Genomic DNA, 21,479 nt, shown 5'->3' with positions numbered 1-21,479 from the left:
TGTGTTCTGGTTCTTTTATGCTGTCTGTGTCTCTGTTAACACAAAAGAAACACTTGAAGGCCTTTTGAATGGAGTGACGTCACCAGAGGTAAACTGGGATTATTCTTATCAGTCACACAATCGCTTTCTTTTGACGTGCAGCTTTTGTCAAGCCGCCTCTTTACCGCCTCTGGTCGAGCCAGTTGAACTCCATTCTGTCTCTGCCCAAATTTCACTTAGCTCCACCTTAGCTACTTCAGACCAATATAGGGAGAACACACTTACTAAGAACTCATTTGTACTCCTCGCTTCACTTTAGGACTCGCTTGTTGCTGGACAGACCCCTCGCTATTAGGTGGAGCTTTTTAAAAGAGCGACAGGTGGCTTAAGGTAATTAAGGATTTATTTAACTTCTGTATTAGACGTGCTTCCTGGTGTGTTTGCTATGTTTTTGCGTGTTTATTCCGTGGAGGTCCTGAAGATTTAAGTTGACCCAATTTTGCACTTTCAGCACCAAAGCTGGCAGAATCGGTCTGTTACATAATTTGAAGGTTTTGCACACACTTCCTTTTAATTATACACAGAACTGAAAGTAAAATGTTTCATGTCCTGATCCACCAAACATGATGAAGCAAGACTAACTGGACATGTTTTTTAGGGGGCAAAATTGAATGAAGAAAATCTGTGATGAACATGTGGCGCTGATTTAATCCAGTATACAGATAATTGTTGCACTGCTTTATAAAGTTAAGTCTGTGTTTTTATAGCTGACGGTTTGTAGCAGTTCTCTCCTTGGATGTTTTGTTGAGAGCTCAAACATACCTGACAGTCAGCCATGTTTCTGAAATGTGTCTGTTCCAGTTCTGAACCTGTTTTGGTGATCTACTGTTTGACTGCTCATTGCTGCCGTAACAAAAACATCTAAGCCAGTTCTTCTCAAAACACTGGACTGATTTATCTTTTTAATTGTACTGTAACAACTGGTGTTAGAGTCACATGCTGTCAAAAATAATTTATCATCACATAAAATCACATAAATCAGCACCAGATCAATCTTGTGAAGGGACTTGGGCGAATATATTTAATAGGCTCCTGTTGCATCAGCTCTGTTTAATGTAAGGCAAGGCAGCTTTATTTGTGGAGCACATTTCATACACCAGGGTAATAAAACATAATAAAGGTTACAGATTTGCAGTAAAGAGAAAAAGATATACAAGGTCAAATTAATTCTGAATGATTTACAATAGCACAAGTGCAGACAAGAGATGCAAAGATAATTTAAAATGGAGTTTAATAAGCAAAGAAACAATAGAAATGTTTGAACTCCACTTGAACTGGGCTTGATTCTGGATACGGGCAATGGATGGGTGAATGGAAAAGTTTGTTTCTGGCCCCAGAGTTTGAATTTATAGTGATGTCTAAATGAACTTATACTTCACTTTACACCATCTTGTGATGGTTCAGAACCCCGCAGCATCGACCCCATTGGTCCTTTAGGTAATCGAGGCAAGTGTAATTTAACATTAATATTATTGGTTAATATTTATTCCCAGACTCTAAACATTAAAGACACGTTTAAGCAATAACATGGACAATATTCGTAAAATAGACTGAAACAATATCAAAGCAAATCAGTTAAAATGTGTTTGTAAGAAGTGATTTTTTTAAAAGATGATACAGGTTTAGCTCCTAAAGATTGAGACATCACTTCCTGTTTTACGTCTTACATCAGCAAACATCTGCTATCAATAGAAGACAAAGCAACAAAAGGAACCCCTGACACACACGCAGTAATAGCTAGTCTCTGTCAGGAACATCCTGATGATAATCAGTGAAGAGAGCAGAGTTGACGACAACTGACTGAAATGGAGACTTTTAAAACTCACAGCCAACAATCAAACCAAAAAAAGATGAATAACAGAGATGGAGAGTTGAGACTGTGTTTGAATTTGGGGGGGTTTAACCCTCAGCTGCCTCTGTGTGCCACAAAAATCTGGGTTTTACTTGTAAGATCGACAAATAATGTGCAGAAATATAAAAAAACAGTTTAAAAATGTCCTCAAAATAGCTCTCTTAATAATGGAGACATGAGCGATCATCTTGAATGAATGAGTGAATAATTTTTATTTCGGTTACTTACATGTGGAAACAAAGAAACAAAGATTATTTCACACAGATTCTCTCACAGTCAATCATCAAAAAAGGAACAGGCCTATTTTTGCCTCTCATATCAACCAAAGGAATAATCCAGAATATCAACAATACCAAAGAGAGGAAATAAATTAATTAATAATTAAATACATTATATTTTAATTTATAATCCTTTAATTCTTTTACATTTTAAGAATTTTTACATCTAATCATTTCACATCATCGTCTTGTAGGTATTATGATAAAAAACAAATCCATAAATCAAACTGTTCACTAGTTGCATGTATTATTAAGTCTTAATGTATTTTCCCTTCGTGCATGTCTGACTTTCGTCGATTCGCTGAGCTACTCAAAGCGTCACAAATGAAAACTTTTAAAAACAATTTCATAATTAGATTTAATAGTTCAGCCTGGCACGGAAATGATTTCACAGTCACATGTTCACTGAGTTGTCCAATCATAAATGTCCACGACTTCCCTCCTTTTACAGGGGGCGGTCCGACCATCATCTCGTTATGTTACTCTGATACCCACCCTCCCCCGATAACACCTCCTTTACATCTGCAGCATCCTCCAGCATTTAATTCTATGTAAATGTTAAACGTTTCTTGAAATACATGTTGATGAAATCAGAGATGCACAATTATTACTGGGTAGTTGCTGTGCGAAGAATCCTGGAGATGAAGCCTGTGACGAAACAGAATTACAACACAAAACAAACAAATATAGAAATGTGTTTTACTGATTCCTCCGCTGACGTAAACTGAACGCAACGGGAGAGATAACAAGGGCTGACGTTTTATTTCAGATTTAGGATTGAACCTCAAACATCTGTGTTTATACTTGTGAATTTCATAAATTAGGTTTGTGAAAAATCATCATTAAAAAATGGTAAATTAATAATTAAACTAATTAATAGTTAATTAACTGCTAAGAGCCAATGACATGATAATTGTTAATGTTAATAATTGGATCTTAAACCATCTGTAAATAATATTTAATTATTATTTTACATTATTTTATTATAAAGTTGTAACTAATGCTTATAACAATTAATTAATGATTAATAAGTAATTTATAAAGCATCAAGTAATGTTGATTTGGCCCCATTAATTAAACCTTTTACTGTTGATCTATATTTGTGCACTGATAATAGAATTGAGTCTGATCATATTGAACCCATTTATGGACAGAAAGTCAATGTTACAAGCATAATGGGATTAACAAAACAAGTTCATTGTAAAATAAATGAATGACACAATATCAAAAATATGGTGGTTAAGATACTTAAGAACAGGAGTGTCATACAGACCAGTTTGATCTCAGATGAGCCGGACCAGTAAAACCATCACACAAGAACCATCAGCTCCAATATTTTCCCTTTTTATGTGTAAAAAATTACAAGTACATTCTGTAGACGTTCATCCTTTTACAAAACAGACAAACAGCCTGAGATGTTCAACAGTATGTGTCAGTTTTTTTCCACTTTCAGTCAGTCGACTCCTCGCTGTCATTACATGTGCATTTACGGTACATTTCCTGGTACAGATTCTTTGAACTGAAGCTGCTGATTGACAGCATTGTGCACAGTGTTCAGTGTCTTTAAACAAGGTTGTGTTCATGGTTATATATCAGAGAGCTGCATCCTGGTCAGGGTGGAAAAGCCTCTGAAGCAGAATTTTACATAAAGTAGGCAATGCATTGTTTAACTTGCTCCTGAAACCTGACACCTCTTAGTCTCGTCATCAAGCAGGCCAGATTGGATCCTTTGGCGGGCCGGTTCTGCTCCACGGGCCGTACGTTTGACACCACTGCTTTAGAAGCTTGTAAAGTTCATCAGTTTGTCAGTTGCAACTTTATTATAGCCACCACGGGGCATCCTCTGTGTCCATACCTTGACGTGTCAGAGCTATTTCCAGTCTGTAGAGGCCCCTCCATGGATGGGCCGTACGTCTGGGGTATTGGCACATCCCACAGATGCTCAGTTGGATTGGGATCTGGGGACTTGTGGAGGCCCTGCTCTGTTGTGTGCTGGTGTTATGTGCAATACAGTTATGTGTCGTCTATGTGTTTATGTTTTATGCTTCCTTTCAACTGGACTATTATTGTAAGGCAGCAACACTTGCAGCTCCTGAGTCCTAGACAAATATCCCTACAGGGATGTTAAAGTGTATCGTATCGTATCGTATCGTATCGTATACGTACCATATTGTCTGAAGTGTTACCATGTAAGTGTTGTTACGCACTACTTTTCTTACACCACCTATATTAAGAATTCCAGTATGGTTTTTCCACCTCCTGGAAAAGTTAAATCAGTTTTAAAATTGAAAACCAGACAAGTAAGTCTCAAACTCGTGACGTCATCAAGTATAAAGTCTAAAGCTGCTCCATACACAATGAATGGGAGCCACACAATGTTTGTTTTCTTTTTTATACCCAAATTAGCTTTATTCTAGTTGAGTGTTCTCAGTTCTGAAGCAGGAAATGCACCCATATATCCTCAGAACAGTGTCACCCAGAACATCTTTCCCAGCTGCTCCAGACTGTATACCTTACAGCAGCGATTCTTTTGCAAAACATGTAATTTAATTTAATTTAATTTTAAAAAAACTTCACTGGGAACTTGTTGCTGTTTGCATGAGGGAATTACAAGTGTGTGTCACATCAAAAGCCGTGACTAGCGGCCAGTGTTGAGGGATGATAACATTTAAAGGGAGAAAGCCGTGAGTGGGAAAATGATTTGCTTTATTGTACACAGCAGATTACAACAAAGCACCAGTGAAGACGACCTACCATTAAAAGACAAGATAAAAAACTGTCAGTAGATGGTATGACGGAAGCTACCTGTCTTATTTTTATTGTCTTATGTCGTGATAAAAGTGATAACACACATTATAGAAGCTGTTGTGCACAGATAGAAATACAAGTGAGATTTTGGTGAGCCTGTCCTACGACATCACAAACTTAAGTTTTTGCACTCCTGTTCAATAATATTTTTAGACTGAGCATAACATAACTTTTGAAAATGGGCCCTTTAATGTGATTGTGCTCTGTTGTGTCGTCATCATGAGATATGATAGTGAGCCTCATGGTAGTTCAGGCTGGCACGGCAGTCATGTAATAGTCACATGTTCCCTGTATTGTCCAATTATAAATGTCTACCTCACAACCATTCGTATTCAACACACTGGTCCATGTATGTGCAATGCAACTGTCTCCACCTTCCTCTGTCTCCAACATTAGCTTGTAATTAAAGGTCAACTTTGAATGCTTCTTTAAATACAGAGTTCCCACGGTCATGAAAAACCTGAAAAAGTCATAGAATTTCATAATCACATATTCCAGGCCTGGAAAAGTCCTGGAATTGTGTTGTGTGTAATGACATTAACAAAGTAATCTTTGGTGGATAACCTTCCACAGGATGTAACATAACGTCAGGTTTATTTTTTGTGCCTGGCTTCGTAACGTCGTTCTAATATGTGTCTCTCTCTTCATGTACGCCACTGAGCTGAAATTATGTCTTTGACATGTTTGAAAAATGCCAGAAACATTTAGCAAGAAAAATATGTATATTATCGATCCTTGAAATGAAAATGTGTGGGAACCCTGTAAATATGTTCATCTCAAGCTGTTAGATCATGTTGAAGTAACTGGTTTCAACTTTGATACGACTGTTCAGACTAAAATACTGATAAAAAAGTGAACATGTTATACGTCTGACCTCGTTACATCTGAGTGTTCGTTGATTTGTGGCTCTGATGAAATGCTCACTTTATTACTGTAGTTGAGTTTGGATGCTCGGCTCTTTTTACGTGCCATCCTTTATTTCAGCCTCTCAGACGCACATACATCACATGCCACAGACTGCACACACTGTACCATACCATGAATTGCAGAGAAGTTACATTCACATCAGTCATCACCCCTCTGTCGTCTCTCTCACAGGTTTTTAAGACAATAAATCACACCACAGTCCCACAGTCCCTCTCACAAACGTCAAACAGCCTTGTTTCAGAAACTGTCAGGACGCATTGTGCTGGGTATGTGAACTGCACAATTAGACTTTGTTTGGTTAACAACATGATGCCTGCTCATTGATGTTCAGCTTAATGTACGCTGAAAATAGCAACGCGAACATCCTATAATGAGCCTGACACTGCTTAACCTCGCTGTCTCTGTGTATCCCAAAGGTTCAGAGTTCGTATCCACCCGAGGAGCTGACATGTTGGAGAGAATCAAACTGAGCATCCTGCTGCAGGGCCTCACTCTGCTGGTCCTGTTGGGCCCGGCCTGCAAAGCCTCTTCTCTGGGACTGACGGTCCACGTTTTGCCCCTGGACAGTGATGGAGGGAATACGGTGGGTTTGGTCATGGTGTCTACAAGCCCAAACTCTTTAGGGACTGTTCCTTATTTATGAGACAGAAGGGTGTGGTGCAAAAAGGAGGAGGCATGTCAAATATTTTTTTAAGCACCGAAGAGGCTAAGAGAAGGTGCATACAAGTTTAAATGGTTGTATTTCGTATTTATTTTACTGCCAATTTTTAAAGAAAACATGTCCTCCAAACCAAATTCATCATCTCTCACAATGACATGACGACCGTAACCACCACATTAATCTCCTCAAGGCCTGACAACTCTCTGTACCTGGGTGTCAGCCAGTCGTCTTTTTGAGGAGTCTCACTGCAACGTTCTGCGCCAGCTGCAGGCGAGACTCCTCACTGGTGCCAGAAAAAGAGACACCAGTGCAAGCGTCCCTGCACTGGCTGCCTGTCAAACATAGGATTGATTTAACGTTCTTTAATTTGTTTTTAAAGCCATACATGGGCTGGCACCTCAGTATATTGCTGAACTTCTCCACCCCTACGCTAGCTCCTGACCTTTTAGATCCTTCGAACAATGTCTGAAGATTTGGAATAGCCTTCCCCTCTAAATCAAATGCTCCCCCTCCATTGACACTTTTAAGACAAATCTTAAAACGTTCATGTTTTCAGTGGCCTTTGGTTATTTGTAGTGGTTTTAATATTTTAGTATTCTATCATCTTTTTTATGTATGTTATTGTTTTTAGCAGTGTTATTCTGTTTTATATTTGTGTACATTTCATATTTCTATATGTTTGTGTGTCATTCTTTTAATTTGTTTTGTTTTAACCAGTTTGGTCAACTGTGGTTGTTTTTAAATGTGCTATATAAATAAACTTGATTTGATTTGATCATAGCCAGACATAGACATAGCCACACATCATCTGCAAAGAAAGCTTCCGCCATAAAAAAAAAAAAAAGTCTGAAGTTAAAATACTGTTTGTTTTTTGGCCAAAAAAAACATTTGCAGGAACTAACCAGCACGACTCATCTACAACTTTCAACTAATTTATGGTTGGGGAGGTCGAGTCACTCAGAGAGGCTCAAGGAAAAATATTTGTAGTCTCGGGGAGGGTCAAAAAAGGGTCGAAACACACACACACACACACACACACACAAAAACAAAGTCACACCCCAGCCACCCCCTCTTCTGACAAGTAAACAACAATCCCTAAGCACTAGCAAATAGTCCTTTATTGAGCCTTTTGTGCCATTTAAGGTGACAAACAAACCATTCTGTTAAAAAGTTTTGATTTAAAGTTTCGTAACTTCAACATTATCTTATTTGCATCCAGAAAGCTGTGGTTTGAAATTTTGGAGCCATCCAAACTAGGAAATTTTGGAAATTTTATTTCTCTACAAACCTTAAATTCTTATAAGTGTAACCACATGCTTTTGATTTTTTAAGAAAAAAACGGCAATTCACAATGTTGTACAGCGTTTACTTTGAAAGAGACTGTAAATGTGTCATTTCCTGTGAAAACAGAAGTGTATTTTGAAAACAGACAATGCATGTAACGGGCAGAAGTTGACATGGCGTCCCAGAACATCAACAACCAACACACCCAGGGTACCTTGCACATCATATCTGGACGTGTAAAGTCCATGACCAAACGTTAATATGTGACGAGGTTGGAGTGAGAGTGTGTTGGCAGTTAATTACGCAAACTACTGGACCAATCAGCCTAATATTTTGCGTGCACATTTACGACAGCATGCTTTAGGATCTCCTGTCGTTTCAGTGATTCGCAGTCGTTGAAAAACTTGTTTTATTTCCTGTTTCATACCGCCATTACCCTCTGACTCCTCACTCCTCTTAACTGGTGGGTAGGGCCCACAAGTTTTCCGGAAATCAGCCCAGCTAAAAGCAACAAGGCTTACCGTCTGTTGCAGGAAACATTTTGCTCTTCATCATGGCTCAAAAATGTTCATCCATAGAAAAGTTTGGTCTCATTGTGTTTGTTGTTGTTGTGCTGTAGCCTACAGACAAGTTAGTACAGATAAAAGTTCAGTTCTGAATACATGGATTTAAGACTTCCGGCTGTGTTTTATGTTGTGTCTTTATTTCACACGCAGCCTGTTAGCAGGAAAACTCGATTTGCTTTGTGCAACGTGGCTCTGTCAAAAATAGACAAGGCATTTGTTGTTATTAGCCTCTGGGACGCCTCTGAAACACATTGTGGTGAGTCTGCTGGAATTTCAAGAATTGTCTAGTGGCTGTGATCAGCTCGGACAGATGCCTGATGGAGATCTGCACGACTGAGAGCGCTAATCTGTTTCTGTTTTTTAGTATGTGACAGTTTTAATAAGTGATTAATCTTGGTTTAATGGATATATTAAGGATAACGTGTTTTGCTTCATAGTGTTTGTCTCACATTGTTGCATTTTTACTGCGTCATTAACTGTCACTTTAAGTGCTTTTATTTTCATTTTATTTTTCATTCATGTTATTTTTACAGGGCAGGAATTAAAAATAACGTGTGTTACAGTTAAAACTGGTTTTCAGCAGGTTCCTGTTATGCAGCAAAAACAGACAGAATTAACAGAGGCAGAGCAGCCATTTTTGAAGTATATACATTATTATTAATATTATCATTGGTTTGATTTACAGGAGAACCATTCAAAAATATACCTACAAATATTGGTATATTACTAAATTTTTAATAATCCCAACTTTTCTGCAGAAGAAAATTACGTAATTAACTTGATTATTATTTTAGTAAAAAAAAATTATATACATAAAATGATTTGTCTTTGGCTGATAATTTAAATCTAGAAAAATTATAAATAGGCAAAAAAATCAGTTTTTTAGACTTTAAAGCTTTTATTTTTATTCTTATTATTTACCCTGAAGGTTTTTTGTTTTTGTTAATTTTCTTTCCTTTCCCTACATGTTGTATAATAAAAAACTTGGCCACAAACAATAAAATAGGCTTTTTAAAATTCAGTTTTGATTGTCAGAATCAAAGTGCAGCCAAAGTCAGACTCCTAACACCTCATGAACTACTTCATAATTAGGACACACTGAGCTCACCCTACAGGTTCCAGAGTCATGAGTTTGTCACTGCACATTAAAGACAGTTTGTCATTGTGTCTCTTCACCTCCTGCAGGTACGAGCTCATTTCAGTGCCATTGCTCCGACTCCTTGTCCAGCTTTGACTGGACTGTGTGCTGCAGGGGAGGACTGTCTGGTCCACACTACCTCATTACCTTTCACTGGCACCAAACCCAGCTCGGGCTGGTGCGTCCGCCAGTGGCAGAAAACTGTCCCCAGTAATTACAACGCCACTATAAAATTAGGGTAAGAGACCTACGTACACTGTCACCTACAATTTGGATCAGTGATCCAGGATGTTTTTCATTTTATTTCATGGAGTATTTAACGTTGTGATTTGAATCAGGCTGCCTCGAGTCGTTTCAGTTACTCTAATACACACTTCTTTTCTTTGATTTTTAGGTCCGACACAGAAATTTATGTATCGATGAAAGCAGGACCACAGATTCGGGGAAACAGCGGGAGACTTAACCATCCTGCTTTTGTAGGGCTCTTTCCTCCACTAAGGTATTGTACACACAGACACACACACACTAAAAAAAATAGACATTATCCTCAAGTCGCCTGTTCTGTAAATAGTTTGAGTGACTTGATTTAAATGGCACATGGAAACCACAAAACTTGTGTGATCTACAAAAAAAGTGCTTAAGTAGGCAGAGCATAGATACTAATATAAAAGTATTTTACATTAAAACCGTCAGGTGGTTGTTTGGACCATAGACATATATACGTATATATATGTATATATGTCTATGGTTTGGACACTTTATGTGCCAGGCAACCAGCGTAGACTCCAGGAAGTTCCCAGTTCCTTCCTTACTGTAATACAATACACCTTGTTTTTCAGCCGTGGAGATTAGACCATATCCACTTTCACTTTCGTCTTTTGTTGCTTCTGTATTTGTGATCTGCCGGGCTGCTTATCTCTTTGTCTCCACGATCAGGGCCCGTGTAAACTGCCCTCACCACTTCCATCTGTCGGTGAAAGATCTGGACGGTGACAAGGTGAGATGTCGCTTTGCTCGCCCCGAGGAGGGAGAGTGTGTCAACTGCACTCAGCACTCTTTTATAGAGCTGGAAGAGGTGAGTCTAACTTCAGCAGCACACAGTAACACAACACAGTCATTTAAACAATCATCAGTAACTGCAGTGATGGTAGAAATACTCAGATGATCTTTTACATAATCAGCTTAGTGAAAACTTGACATATTAAAATTCTGTTTGGCTGAATTCTTTCACCAGGACCAATGTTTGTTTACATTCACGGGAAAAGCAGCAGCAGGACGGTATTTCATCCACCTGATGGCGGAGGACATGATCCCTACGCCCAGAACAAGCCACACCACAGCTAACAAGCCCCTCAGCTCTGTCCCTGTGCACCTGTCTCTCACAGGTGAGTCTGTCAGTCAGATAACAGCAGCATTAATCCTGCCTGGGTGTCATTAAGTGTAACAACAGTAAAAAGGTTAAAGGTTAAAGAAGATTCAGAGGTTAAGTTGTGTCCTGTGTTAGTCCTTCTGTTATATTTGAAGTCACAGAAATATCCCTCTTCCTCCCTCCAGTGGAGGAGTCGACCTCCAGCTGCAGCAGTGAACCTGTGGCAACAGACGAAACCCCCAGAGTGGACTCCACGCTGTTTGTCCTGCCGTACCAGCAGGTGCAGTTCGACGTCGAGTTTGAATCACAGCAGGAGAGGTGCGTCCTTGAGGGCCTCGTAGATATTTACTATTTATTTTATTAACACAAATCTGAAACTGATTTAAATACTTAATGTTTACATGTGATAGATTCTATCTGATGCCATGTTTGAACAAACTGAGGCGTTGAAATGACAAAAACTAACTGATGAAAATGGAAGTTGTGAAAATGCGTGTGAATTGAAAAATGGTGCGATAAACATTGATGTAAAATGAAAAATAGTGTGGTAAGCAAGAGGGTTGCTGGGTCGAACCCCGGGGTGGGGGAGCCCCTGAGTTTGCATGTTCTCCCCCTGGTTTTCTCAGGGTACTCCAGCTTCCTCCAACAGTCCAAAGACATGCAGGTTAATTGGTGACTCTATATTGTCCGTAGGTGTGAATGTGAGTGTTTAGACCATTTCAAAAACCTCCACTTGCATTTATTTTACAATGAGCTCATGAACTTGTGGCCAGTATTTCACTACGACACGTCTAACTGCCAGTGATTGAGGCTTTGCAGCCAAACTGTCACCAGTCTGCTGACACTGCTGTTGTTCTATTTGACAAGTGGGAGATGTCGTAGCTGACATATAACTCAGGGATGACAGTCTGAGCGCCTTGATGTGATCGTGGCATAACGCAGACTGTCTTATTTTTGCACCTGTGACCTGACTGCATGGAAACAAGTCAAATCAGCACTCAGAACGTCCTCCCACACACTGTAGGTGCTCTGAGTTATTCTGACTGATTGGACCTCAAGTGTCCATCAAGTGCATCTGTGAGTGCCCACACAGTCCTGAGAAGACTCAGACTCACTTCATCTGAGTGTCCAAAGATGTCAGCTCTGTATAGTGCCCTCAAAAAATCCCTGAGAAGAATGATAAAAGTAGTGTAGACGTCACTGCATGACGACAACGCATCGTGCCACATTTTAGAGAATTACTCTCATGTGACTCAGCGCTCTTTACAGAATAAACTGCTGAGTGTCTGTTGTATAACAAGTAGTGAATGAGTGATGTCAGATGCAGCTGAGGTCTCATCAGACACAATAATTAAAATCACCTGTGTGGGTTTACAAGTGGTTTAACTGTTACAAATGCACTTATGAAGCTTTCTCTCTGTGTTTCCAGCATTTTAGAGTTTGGCGCGATCGGTCCCCCGGGACTTCTCAGGGTTGGTTTCAAAACAATCGGCCCCCTCGCGACCATGACCATGTCCTGGGTCCGCTCCGAAAACAAACTGGCCCGCCTTTTGCCCATCTGCTTCGCTGCGAATACCAGGAGGTAGGTTGTTCTGTGAGCTGAGTGGCACTAATGGTACTAATAAGTTTCTATGGAAAGAAGTGTAGTATATACTATAATGCAGTTAATATAAATTAATACTGGAGTGGTGTAAAGTGTATTAGTATTCTTATATAACTGATAATTAACACACCTGAAACATTTCTGATTACACGTCTATATTACTCATACAACTACGAGGCGTGAGGGGTCTGACCTTATGTTTGTGGCCCGTATGAGGAGACAGCCTGGGTGGATGTCACAAAGGTTTGGTGGGGGGAAGCTGATGATCCAGAAGTGGTTGGGACTTCTAACAGAAATGGTTGTGGCGTAACCAGGAGTTGATATTTGAGGCCTGAAATTGATATGAGTTGATCAGAAGTTGCTGTATTTATTATTTATTAGAAAACTATTTACAGAGCAGTCTCAGAGATCAGCTTCAGATCATTAAAAAGTCACATAATAACACAAGAAGCAGACCAGCAACTCCTCGTGTACTATGAGGTAAAATTACTGTTTCTGTCAAAGGAGTCTGGTGGCTGTGGACAGGGGCGGCAGAAAAGCGCATTTTAGCCTCCAAAAAAAAGGACCACCCATAAGTTTTAATATCACTTTACAGGTACGCCATATTTACATTATTGTACCGCTTTACCTTGCTGTCAGGCTGCCCTTTCTGACAGGGAACAGGAGACATCTTGAGGTGGCCCTCTTCAAAGCCACCAGACTCCATTGACAGAAACAGTAATTTTACCTCACAGCTCACAGGAGTTGCTGGTCTGCCACCAACTCGATTATTGTGTGACTTTCGGAACTGAACTAACGTGGCGTTCACAGCAGTGTGTTGGTTTCTATGTCATGATGACATGGTGCAGAAACCTACATCAGGTCATGTGGTAAAAAGCGATAGCATTTTGAAGCTAAAACATACGTACTTTAACCAAAATTTGAATTTTCGAACATGTATACATAAGGAAAACTTCTAGGAAGCTACAGAGTGATATGAAAACCTCAAAAAATAAAAATAATGGACCTGCCCTTTAAGCCATCAGGATGATTTGGAAAAAGTTAATCACGTCTACACACTTAAAGTGAGATAAAATGACAGACTTCAGAGTTATGAAAATACGTTACTCAGTTAGTTTCACATTCAGTTGTTAACCAATCCTGTGCACACAAACACAGATGTGCATTATGTTGATGTGAAATCATGTAACTACGGGGTGTCCGATACATAACTGCAGCGTCCTCATTTTAAGTTTAGCAGGCGACCTTTGTTTCGTGTCATACCCCTCCCCCTCACCCTTCAATGATTCCTTTCCATACCTGTTCTGTCAGCCATCCAAAACATGCATAAGTATAGCATACGTGCATTACGGAAAATTACTCACACACACTCCCACTTACACTGCCATTCAAATGTCCACATCTTGAACAGAGCATATTTAGTTCATGACGTGGCCTGATATGCACTTCTTGTCTTTCCAGTTTGCAGTCAGAGCCCAGATGCGTGTGGCTGTACCAAAGTAAGACCAAAAATGTCATAAGAATACCACTTACGCTTCACTGTTGATAACAATACACTACTATCAACCTCTCAGCCGGGTTTCTCAGAAAATACTGACTATTAAAATATGTCTTTCTTACTCTTTTCAGGGGAGATGGCGGCGCTGCCTGCCGGAACAGGTAAAGAAAACACTGTTACAGAAGTGTTGAGGCTGTTGTTCACATCCTGAGTGCATTAATTGTGCCTGTGAATAAGAATATTTCAATAATCAAAACTCTGCTGCTGTTGGCCTGCAGAGCTGACGTGTGAGAAGACAGCGATGACACTGTTGCTCCCTATCAACTCCCTGAGTGACATCGACCTGACCGAGCTGCAGCTCAACAGCCCCACCTGTCCCGTCACCTACAACAGCACACACCTGACTGCACGCATCTCCCTGACTGGCTGCGGCACCAAGATTGTGGTAAATGCTCCACCTTTCTGCCTGTCTTATTTTCTGTCTTAGAATTAATATATGTTTAACCCCTCTGTACATGTAAATAAGACATTTTTAAAAGTAAAAATCTAGCTTTATTTTTTATACTTTGCGCTGCATAGACAGTGGGAGATTTCTAGTTTTCATTGTTTTGGCCCCGTACTGCAGTTTACTGGGTGTCAGATAAAATGATGTTCGGTGCCACACAACCCTGAGGAACTATATATAAAAAGTACTCCAATTTCTACATGGTACATCAGATGTAGGGCTCCCTGCAGCTAACATTTATTTTCATCATCAAATAATCTGCAGAATATTTTAATTGCTGGCTATTTTTGTCCCAAAATGTAAATGATTTAATGCAACATTATTAGTTTCATGCTGTGTAGTTTACATCTCCTTTTTCTCCATCTATTTATGACAAAGAAAGAGACCACAGCTGCACTTAAAGAGTAACTTACTACTCACTAAAATTCGTGTCTTTGTGGACATCAAGTGGTTTAAAGGGACAGTTCACCCCCAAATCAAAAATGCATATTTTCCTCTTACCTGTAGTGCTGTTTATCAAGCTGGATTGTTTTAGTGTGAGTTGTTGAGTGTTGGAGATATCAGCTGTAGAGACGTCTGCCTTCTCTAGATTAGATTTTTCTGTTTTGGCTTTTTTGCCTTAATTAGATAGGACAGTTTAAGTGTGAAAGGGAGAGAGAGGGGATGACATGCAGCAAAGGGCCACAGACTGGAATTGAACCCGTGGCTGCTGCGACAAGAACATTGCCTTTGTATATGGGGCGGCTGCTCTACCCACTGCGCCTGAGACGTCTGCCTTCTCCAATATAAGGGAACTAGATGGCACTCAGCTTGTGGTGCTCAAAGCTGAAACTCTTCAGCAATGTCTCTCTCCAGAAATCATGACCTGGTTACTCAAGAAAATCCACAGACCTTGTTGTGAGCAGTTTCATGTAGGAACTATTTTCTTTTTACTGAACTACACCTGCCAACCCTGTCACCGTGCGGGCATCTGCTCATGGACGAGAGGCTCATGATTGTGACAGTGTGAAATGTGAACATTAATAGTGTCCTCCTTGGCTGAGCTACAACATTAGCTAGCTCAGAGGTGCTAGGTGAGCTAGCAGTAGATGCACGCATCCTTCTGCATGGTGATACAGTTGGTGAGTGGAGAAAGAAAGTAGTTCCTACATGACATCGCAGAGACTCTGCCCTCTGCCTGTATTTTCTTAGTTTTCTTCTTATCTTGTTGTGTTCGGGATGTTTCTGGGCACAGCTGGCAGGTGAGGTCGGGACCAGGTGCCAGACTGTAGGCAGCACGCATCCAAGAGGAAGCGACAAAAATCAAAGACACAGCACTGAAAGAATGCTTTCAGTTTATTGCATCGTCTTCTTGTCATGAATAATGATTGTAAAAAGCAGAAAAATCTAATGTATTTTTTTGGCACTTTGAGCACCACAAGCCGAGTGCCATCTAGTCCCATTATATTGGAAGTAAGGCAGACATCTCTATGGATGGTATCGCCAACACTACAGTTATAGTACTGCAGAGCATAGTTGGGTGTGCTTACAGGGTGCAAGACCGCGCACTTCTGACCACACCTGAGGTGAAACACACAGGAAACTTTCAACCGTGATGCGGCAGTAAAACACTGATTTTCAGTCTGCTGTTAAGTTACTCTTTAAATTCAAAAAATACTTCACACTGACAGATTATTCAGCTGAATGTGAATTCCTATAGTCTTCCTCATCTTCTCCTTTTTTTCCAGCACTCTGGTAACGAGATGGTTTTCACCAACACCTTGAAAACTGTGCGTGCGTACACCCTGGTGAGCCGCCGGCCCACACTCGTCCTCCCTCTGGCCTGCCGGATCCCTGAAGCCCAGGTCGGCACACCGCACTACCAGATCGGCATGCCCAAAGAGGAGGAGGTCTTCGGTGTGGTTGACGTGTGGATAGAAATTCACGCTCCAGGAGAGGGGCCCCTGGCCGAATTCACTCGCACCCCTAGGTTTCGCACCCTCAGGATGGCGCCAGGACGAGTGCGCCGAGAGGCACAATCACCATCAGAGAGCAACAGCACCTCCACCAGCTCCACTGATAACAGCACCACTAATACCCATGGGGCCGTTGGGTCCAGGATCACCCAGCTGGACCTCCATGTGATGTCCAACTGCAGCATTGAACGGGCCGAGATGATAGTGAGCAACTGTATTGAGTCTGCGACGGAGGACTTTGCAGAAACCTTCCCCATTCTTGAGCAAGGGTCAGTGACAATCGACTTGTTACCTGTGATAGAGTGGTGCAGGAGGAGGTTTGTTTATAGCCTAACGTTAGCTTTTTATTCCCAGCGATTATATTTACGCTTAAAGTGGTTTTAATTTGTGAAGATCATCTTGCTGAACAAAGTATCGTAACCTTTGTTTGCCACAGAGATTATTTTCTGCAATAATCCAAAATCCAATGGAAAAATCTTACTGGCTTTTTGTCAAGGGGAACCAAGGCAATGTTAACATCTGAGCTGGCCCACAAATAAACGTCATTCCTGCAGCACTCTATGGTTTGAGGTTACCATGATGAAGAGGACAGATACTGTTTGAAATAAAACAACATTGACTCTATCATCTCATCTCACATCTCATATAATTTCCAATCATTCTCTCACTCTTTTTCTTCCAGGTGTATGTCTTCCAACAAAACATTAGAGGTCATTACAACAAAATCCAATTCCAAGGTTTACCGCCTTGATTTGTCCGGCATAGAGACCAAAGGATCAACGGTTGGTGCTCTCATGCAACACACACATACGCTTTTGCAGCTCTCCTCTTCTGGGTGTTTTTTTAAAAGGTGAAGTGTGTCAGATTTAGGGGGATTTAGTGGTACATAGCGGTGAGGATTGCAGATTACAACCATCTAAACCCTCTCCTGGTTTAAGGGTTGAACATTGCCTTTATTTGCACTTCTTCAATGTCTGTTTCTCTTAAACTGTCCCTTAATGCACTGTTACAGTGTTGTCAACCAGTGATTCATGTCTTATAAATACTTGAAGTTAAGTTGTAAAGTTACGACATGTTTTTCTCCACAACACTAACTTGCATCTGTTTATTTTGTGTTCTGCAGATGTACATTGAGTGCACGGTGAATCTGTGCATCGCCACCATGCCCTCTGAGAAGTGCCCTGATCTGTGTGCCCGCTCCTTTAATCACAGAGCTCTGGTTGGCAGTCTGTTCACCAGCGCCTACACCATTAGGTCGGGACCCGTTAGCCTCGTGGTAACCTCTCCTGCACCAACCACAACAGCCGTCGCCAAAGCTACGACTACTGCTGCAGCAACCACAACTGCTGCTGCTGCTGCTGCTGCCACCACTATAACCACAGCTGCCCCGATCAGCAACACCACCTCAGGCGGTAAGACGTTATCTCCTAAACAAGCCTCCATGTATTTGTTTTTTTAATTAGTGAGTGATAATACAGACCGAGTTTTGTGCTCACATATGCAAGTTCTTTTAATTTGTCCAACATAAACCAGGCACAGGGACATTTCAGCATGGACACAACATGTGTGCTGCTGCAGGTGTCTGATGGTGTCTGTCCGTACCTAGGGCCCTTTGATAGGCCGAAGAGATACATGGTGTGGGATAAGCCCTACGCTGGAAACACTTTCACCTCAACAGTTTTAGATTTAGCCTACGAGCTTTTAGACGTGTTCCTGCTGAAAGGTTTGACATGTTACGTCTGGAATAAACCATGCTGCTCCTAAAACAGTTGTCATTAAATGTATATATTTGGAAAAATCAGTCAGTTCTTCGCTATTATCTCTCCACGTAACCACTATATTATAATGTAGGCCAGGGCGAGTCAAACTCATTTTATTTCGGGGGCCACACACAGTCCAATTTGATCGCAAGACCAGTAAAACTATTGCATCAAGTGTGCATGTGCCGACTGTGCATGCAGCCTGTTGCAGTTGCTCCTGATAGCTTCTTATTTTTCTTACTTTTACCAACTTAGCTTTCTTTGTACTTTAATTTTTTTTCTCCAGCAAATTATTAAGCTGTGCCCTCTAAACATGCAGCTAGAAAGAGTTCCTTTTCACTGTGGAATTGATGCTTACCCTCACACACACACACCGCCGTCATGCAGCCTGCCCATGGCCGGTCGATCGCACTGAAGTCGGCCGACATAGCGACCAGAACAACAGACATCCCTGCAGAAATTCATTATTTCCCCTCGGGGATCAATAAACTACTTCTGATTCTGATAATATCTCATAAAAAACACCTCCAAATTTTTCCCTTTTTTTGTAAAGAACTACATTTTAAAAATGCTAATCCATTTACAAAATGGATGACAAATGCAATGTCAATAATATTTCTCAGTTTTTCCACGTTCAGTCATTACATGTGCATTTTTCCGTACGTTTCCACTCCTGTGTAGTAATCCCAACACCACCACGCCAAACTAAAGTCAAAGAAAAGCATTCTGGTTCTGGTCGAGGTGTAAAAGCCTCTGAAGCAGCGTTTTACATAAGAAAAAAGCTTCTCAGTGTTTTACTTGCTCCTGAAACCTGGCACCTCTCAGCCTTCACAGGTGCATCATTATTAGGTGTGCAAGGTCATCCAGTGGGCCGGTTTGGACCCTTTGGCGGGCCGGTTCAGGCCCCCGGGCAGTATGTTTGACACCGTTAGAGCCTCCTCGGCTCTGATTGGCTGTTTTCATTCACATGCTGTGGTTTCTTGCAAGTGTCATTAGAAGAACTACGAGAGAGCAGCAGAGGAACCTGATTTTTTTGCACAGGCCTCGTGTTACGTGTACTACTGTGTGGAGGAAGTGACGGTGTCAGGGTGTATGACAAAAAGTTTTATAAAAGTAATCAACTACAGCTTTAATGGCAGCTAACTGATCAGTGCGCTCCAGTCCTTTCTTTTTCTTTGAACAAACAGACCTGATTTAGATGCATGCTGCTGGAAAATGCCTGTGGAACAACTGCTTTTAGCCCCGTTGCCACCAGAGGGCCCCAAAATGAACACATTTAAAATTGTGTTCATTTTGGGGCCCTCTTCTCTTATTTCTGTAATTCCTAATAAGTATTCAAGCTATGTCGTTTTTTTCTTTCAAAATGTAAGTGTTGATTCAAGTTTTTCCTTTTTAGGGTCTTAAAAACTGAAAAATATCAGCCACTATTTGGCAATTAAAATGCAAACACAGTGTGACTGTAAATGCGTGACCTCTCCTCTCCTCTCCTGTCATCTCCTGCAGCTCCAGAACAGGCCTCAGCCATGGCAGCCGGAGTGATTTTGACAACTTTCAGCATATTTCTTCAAAACATCTTCCTGTACTGAACAAGCTGCTGGACGATGATCTGTCAGAACATGAAGGAACACTGTTGCCTGTTTTGGACATTTGAAGAATGAAACCCACTCATGATTCCGATGTGTATTTTAGGCTTTTTTAGAGCACACTACATGACTGTCAAAATAAAAAAAAACATAGGATTTATTGCACTGCTCACAATGAATTATCCTTATTACTGTATGTCATCTCACCAGTAGTGGTAGGATGCTCAAGGGTGTGACACAGACGGAGGGGTCACACTATAAAATGTCCTCCTTATTTTTTATTTGCCCTTTGAGACCACCTGGAGGCCGAACTGTCTGAGACACTGACCGTGTACTGTAATCTTCCCTAGTTTAAGTCTGTGACTTTGTTGCGTGTCATTCTTCCTCTCGTTTCAGCTATCTGCTGTATATAGCATGTACATGTAAAAAACCTTGATAAGAGCACCAGACTTTGTTACTCTGCACTATCTGTGTACTTTATTAGCTACATGCTGGATTTATTACAGAACATTTGGCACATTGAAGATATTGGACACAATTTGGAGGAAAATTAAAAAGTCTAAATATTGAAATCCAGTTAGTTTAGCTAACCCGGCTATGTACTGTTGGTTTTTCAAAACTAGTAAGCACTTATTAACAAACAGCCTCACACACCCTTTTCTTTTCACAAATATTGTGAATAAAATTAAGGTGTTTATTTAGCTCAAATATTTGATGACACACTTTGACCCTTTACAATTATGTCACATTATATGTACCATTTTGTCATATGGATTGTTTATAATGTATTTTATTTTATTGTTCTGCTCTGTATACACGACATCTGTTGCACAACTGTCCTCCTCCTTTGTTCTGCTCATGGTTTCTCCCATTTTTTCCCCGTTAAAGGTTTTTTGGGAGGAATTTTTCCCCGATTTTAAGCCTGTCAAAAAGAACAGACAGTGTCATGTGCTGTACAGATTGACTGATAAAACCCCCTGAGGCAAATTTGTGATATTAGGCTTTACTTTTAGACCCCCCGCCAAAAAAAAAGCCTGTCTGAGACTGTAAGAATTTGCTTATGATTGTGTTGTACGACCCTCTTTACCTTAAATGTAAAAAATGAAAACATCTATTTTTCTATCATGTTGTCATAACATATAATATATTATTAAACGTATATGTGAACTGAGTTTTATGTTTTATTGATCTGTTTTGTTACAAAGCTGTCCAGGCTTTGTGCTACTTGTGCAATGTTTTTTTTTAAACATATCAGATTCAAACTCTTTCAAACATAATTTCAGGCAGCGGGCACACATGAAGGGAGAGACGGAACATGGGAAGAAAATGAAGAAGCTGTGATGGTTAACGAAACACTGACACATATCTGAGCTGCGTCGACAGCTACAGAAAATAAATTAGCCTATATTCCCGGAAGATTACTATAACAATTTCATTACACACAAAAAAATTCCATGATTTTTCCCAAAACTTTAAATGATCTTTACCAATGCCAGGACCTTTCCAGGCCTGGAAAATGTGATGTCAAAATTCTAGGTTCAAGGTTTTCAGTGGCTGTGGGATCCTGTGTAATGTTATTGGAGAGAAGAAAGAGTACGTAAGCATCTTTTTAATACATTATAATATTAGTTTATCTCTTTTTAATGTGTTAGT

At 40.4% G+C, this 21,479-nt stretch overlaps 1 protein-coding gene across 2 annotated transcripts; it reads left to right on the top strand.

The window, feature by feature from the left end:
- Nucleotides 1–121: 121 nt before the first annotated feature.
- Nucleotides 122–20,991, top strand: LOC126386748 (uncharacterized). 2 transcript variants are annotated; one of them, XM_050039426.1, is made up of 16 exons: nucleotides 336–369; nucleotides 6,076–6,170; nucleotides 6,321–6,487; nucleotides 9,601–9,791; nucleotides 9,948–10,052; nucleotides 10,490–10,628; nucleotides 10,788–10,938; nucleotides 11,108–11,240; nucleotides 12,352–12,504; nucleotides 13,987–14,024; nucleotides 14,155–14,184; nucleotides 14,302–14,468; nucleotides 16,256–16,752; nucleotides 17,166–17,265; nucleotides 17,607–17,895; nucleotides 19,747–20,991. In XM_050039426.1, exons 3-16 carry the CDS (start codon nucleotides 6,353–6,355, stop codon nucleotides 19,827–19,829), a joined length of 2,211 nt encoding a protein of 736 aa, XP_049895383.1. In that variant the 5' UTR covers nucleotides 336–369; nucleotides 6,076–6,170; nucleotides 6,321–6,352; the 3' UTR covers nucleotides 19,830–20,991. The 2 variants fall into 2 exon arrangements, with proteins under 2 accessions (XP_049895305.1, XP_049895383.1); XM_050039348.1 differs by lacking the exon at nucleotides 6,076–6,170 and having other exon boundaries at nucleotides 122–369.
- The last annotated feature ends 488 nt before the right edge of the window (nucleotides 20,992–21,479 follow it).

This window comes from Epinephelus moara, chromosome 1 (assembly GCF_006386435.1).
Source record: "Epinephelus moara isolate mb chromosome 1, YSFRI_EMoa_1.0, whole genome shotgun sequence".
In the NCBI taxonomy this organism is placed as follows: domain Eukaryota; kingdom Metazoa; phylum Chordata; class Actinopteri; order Perciformes; family Serranidae; genus Epinephelus; species Epinephelus moara.
The sequence above is the reverse complement of the archived record's forward strand: the minus strand, read 5'-3'. Positions and strand labels throughout refer to the sequence as shown.

What these genes read in the sequence shown, in the direction of transcription:
- LOC126386748 (XM_050039348.1), top strand. Translation starts at nt 6,353, where the DNA reads ATGTTGGAGAGAATCAAACTGAGCATCCTGCTGCAGGGCCTCACTCTG. An exon ending in TTCGCTGCGAATACCAGGAG is followed by an intron (nt 12,505 to 13,986) that starts GTAGGTTGTTCT and finishes TTGTCTTTCCAG; the next exon opens with TTTGCAGTCAGAGCCCAGAT. An exon ending in CAGCAACACCACCTCAGGCG is followed by an intron (nt 17,896 to 19,746) that starts GTAAGACGTTAT and finishes CATCTCCTGCAG; the next exon opens with CTCCAGAACAGGCCTCAGCC.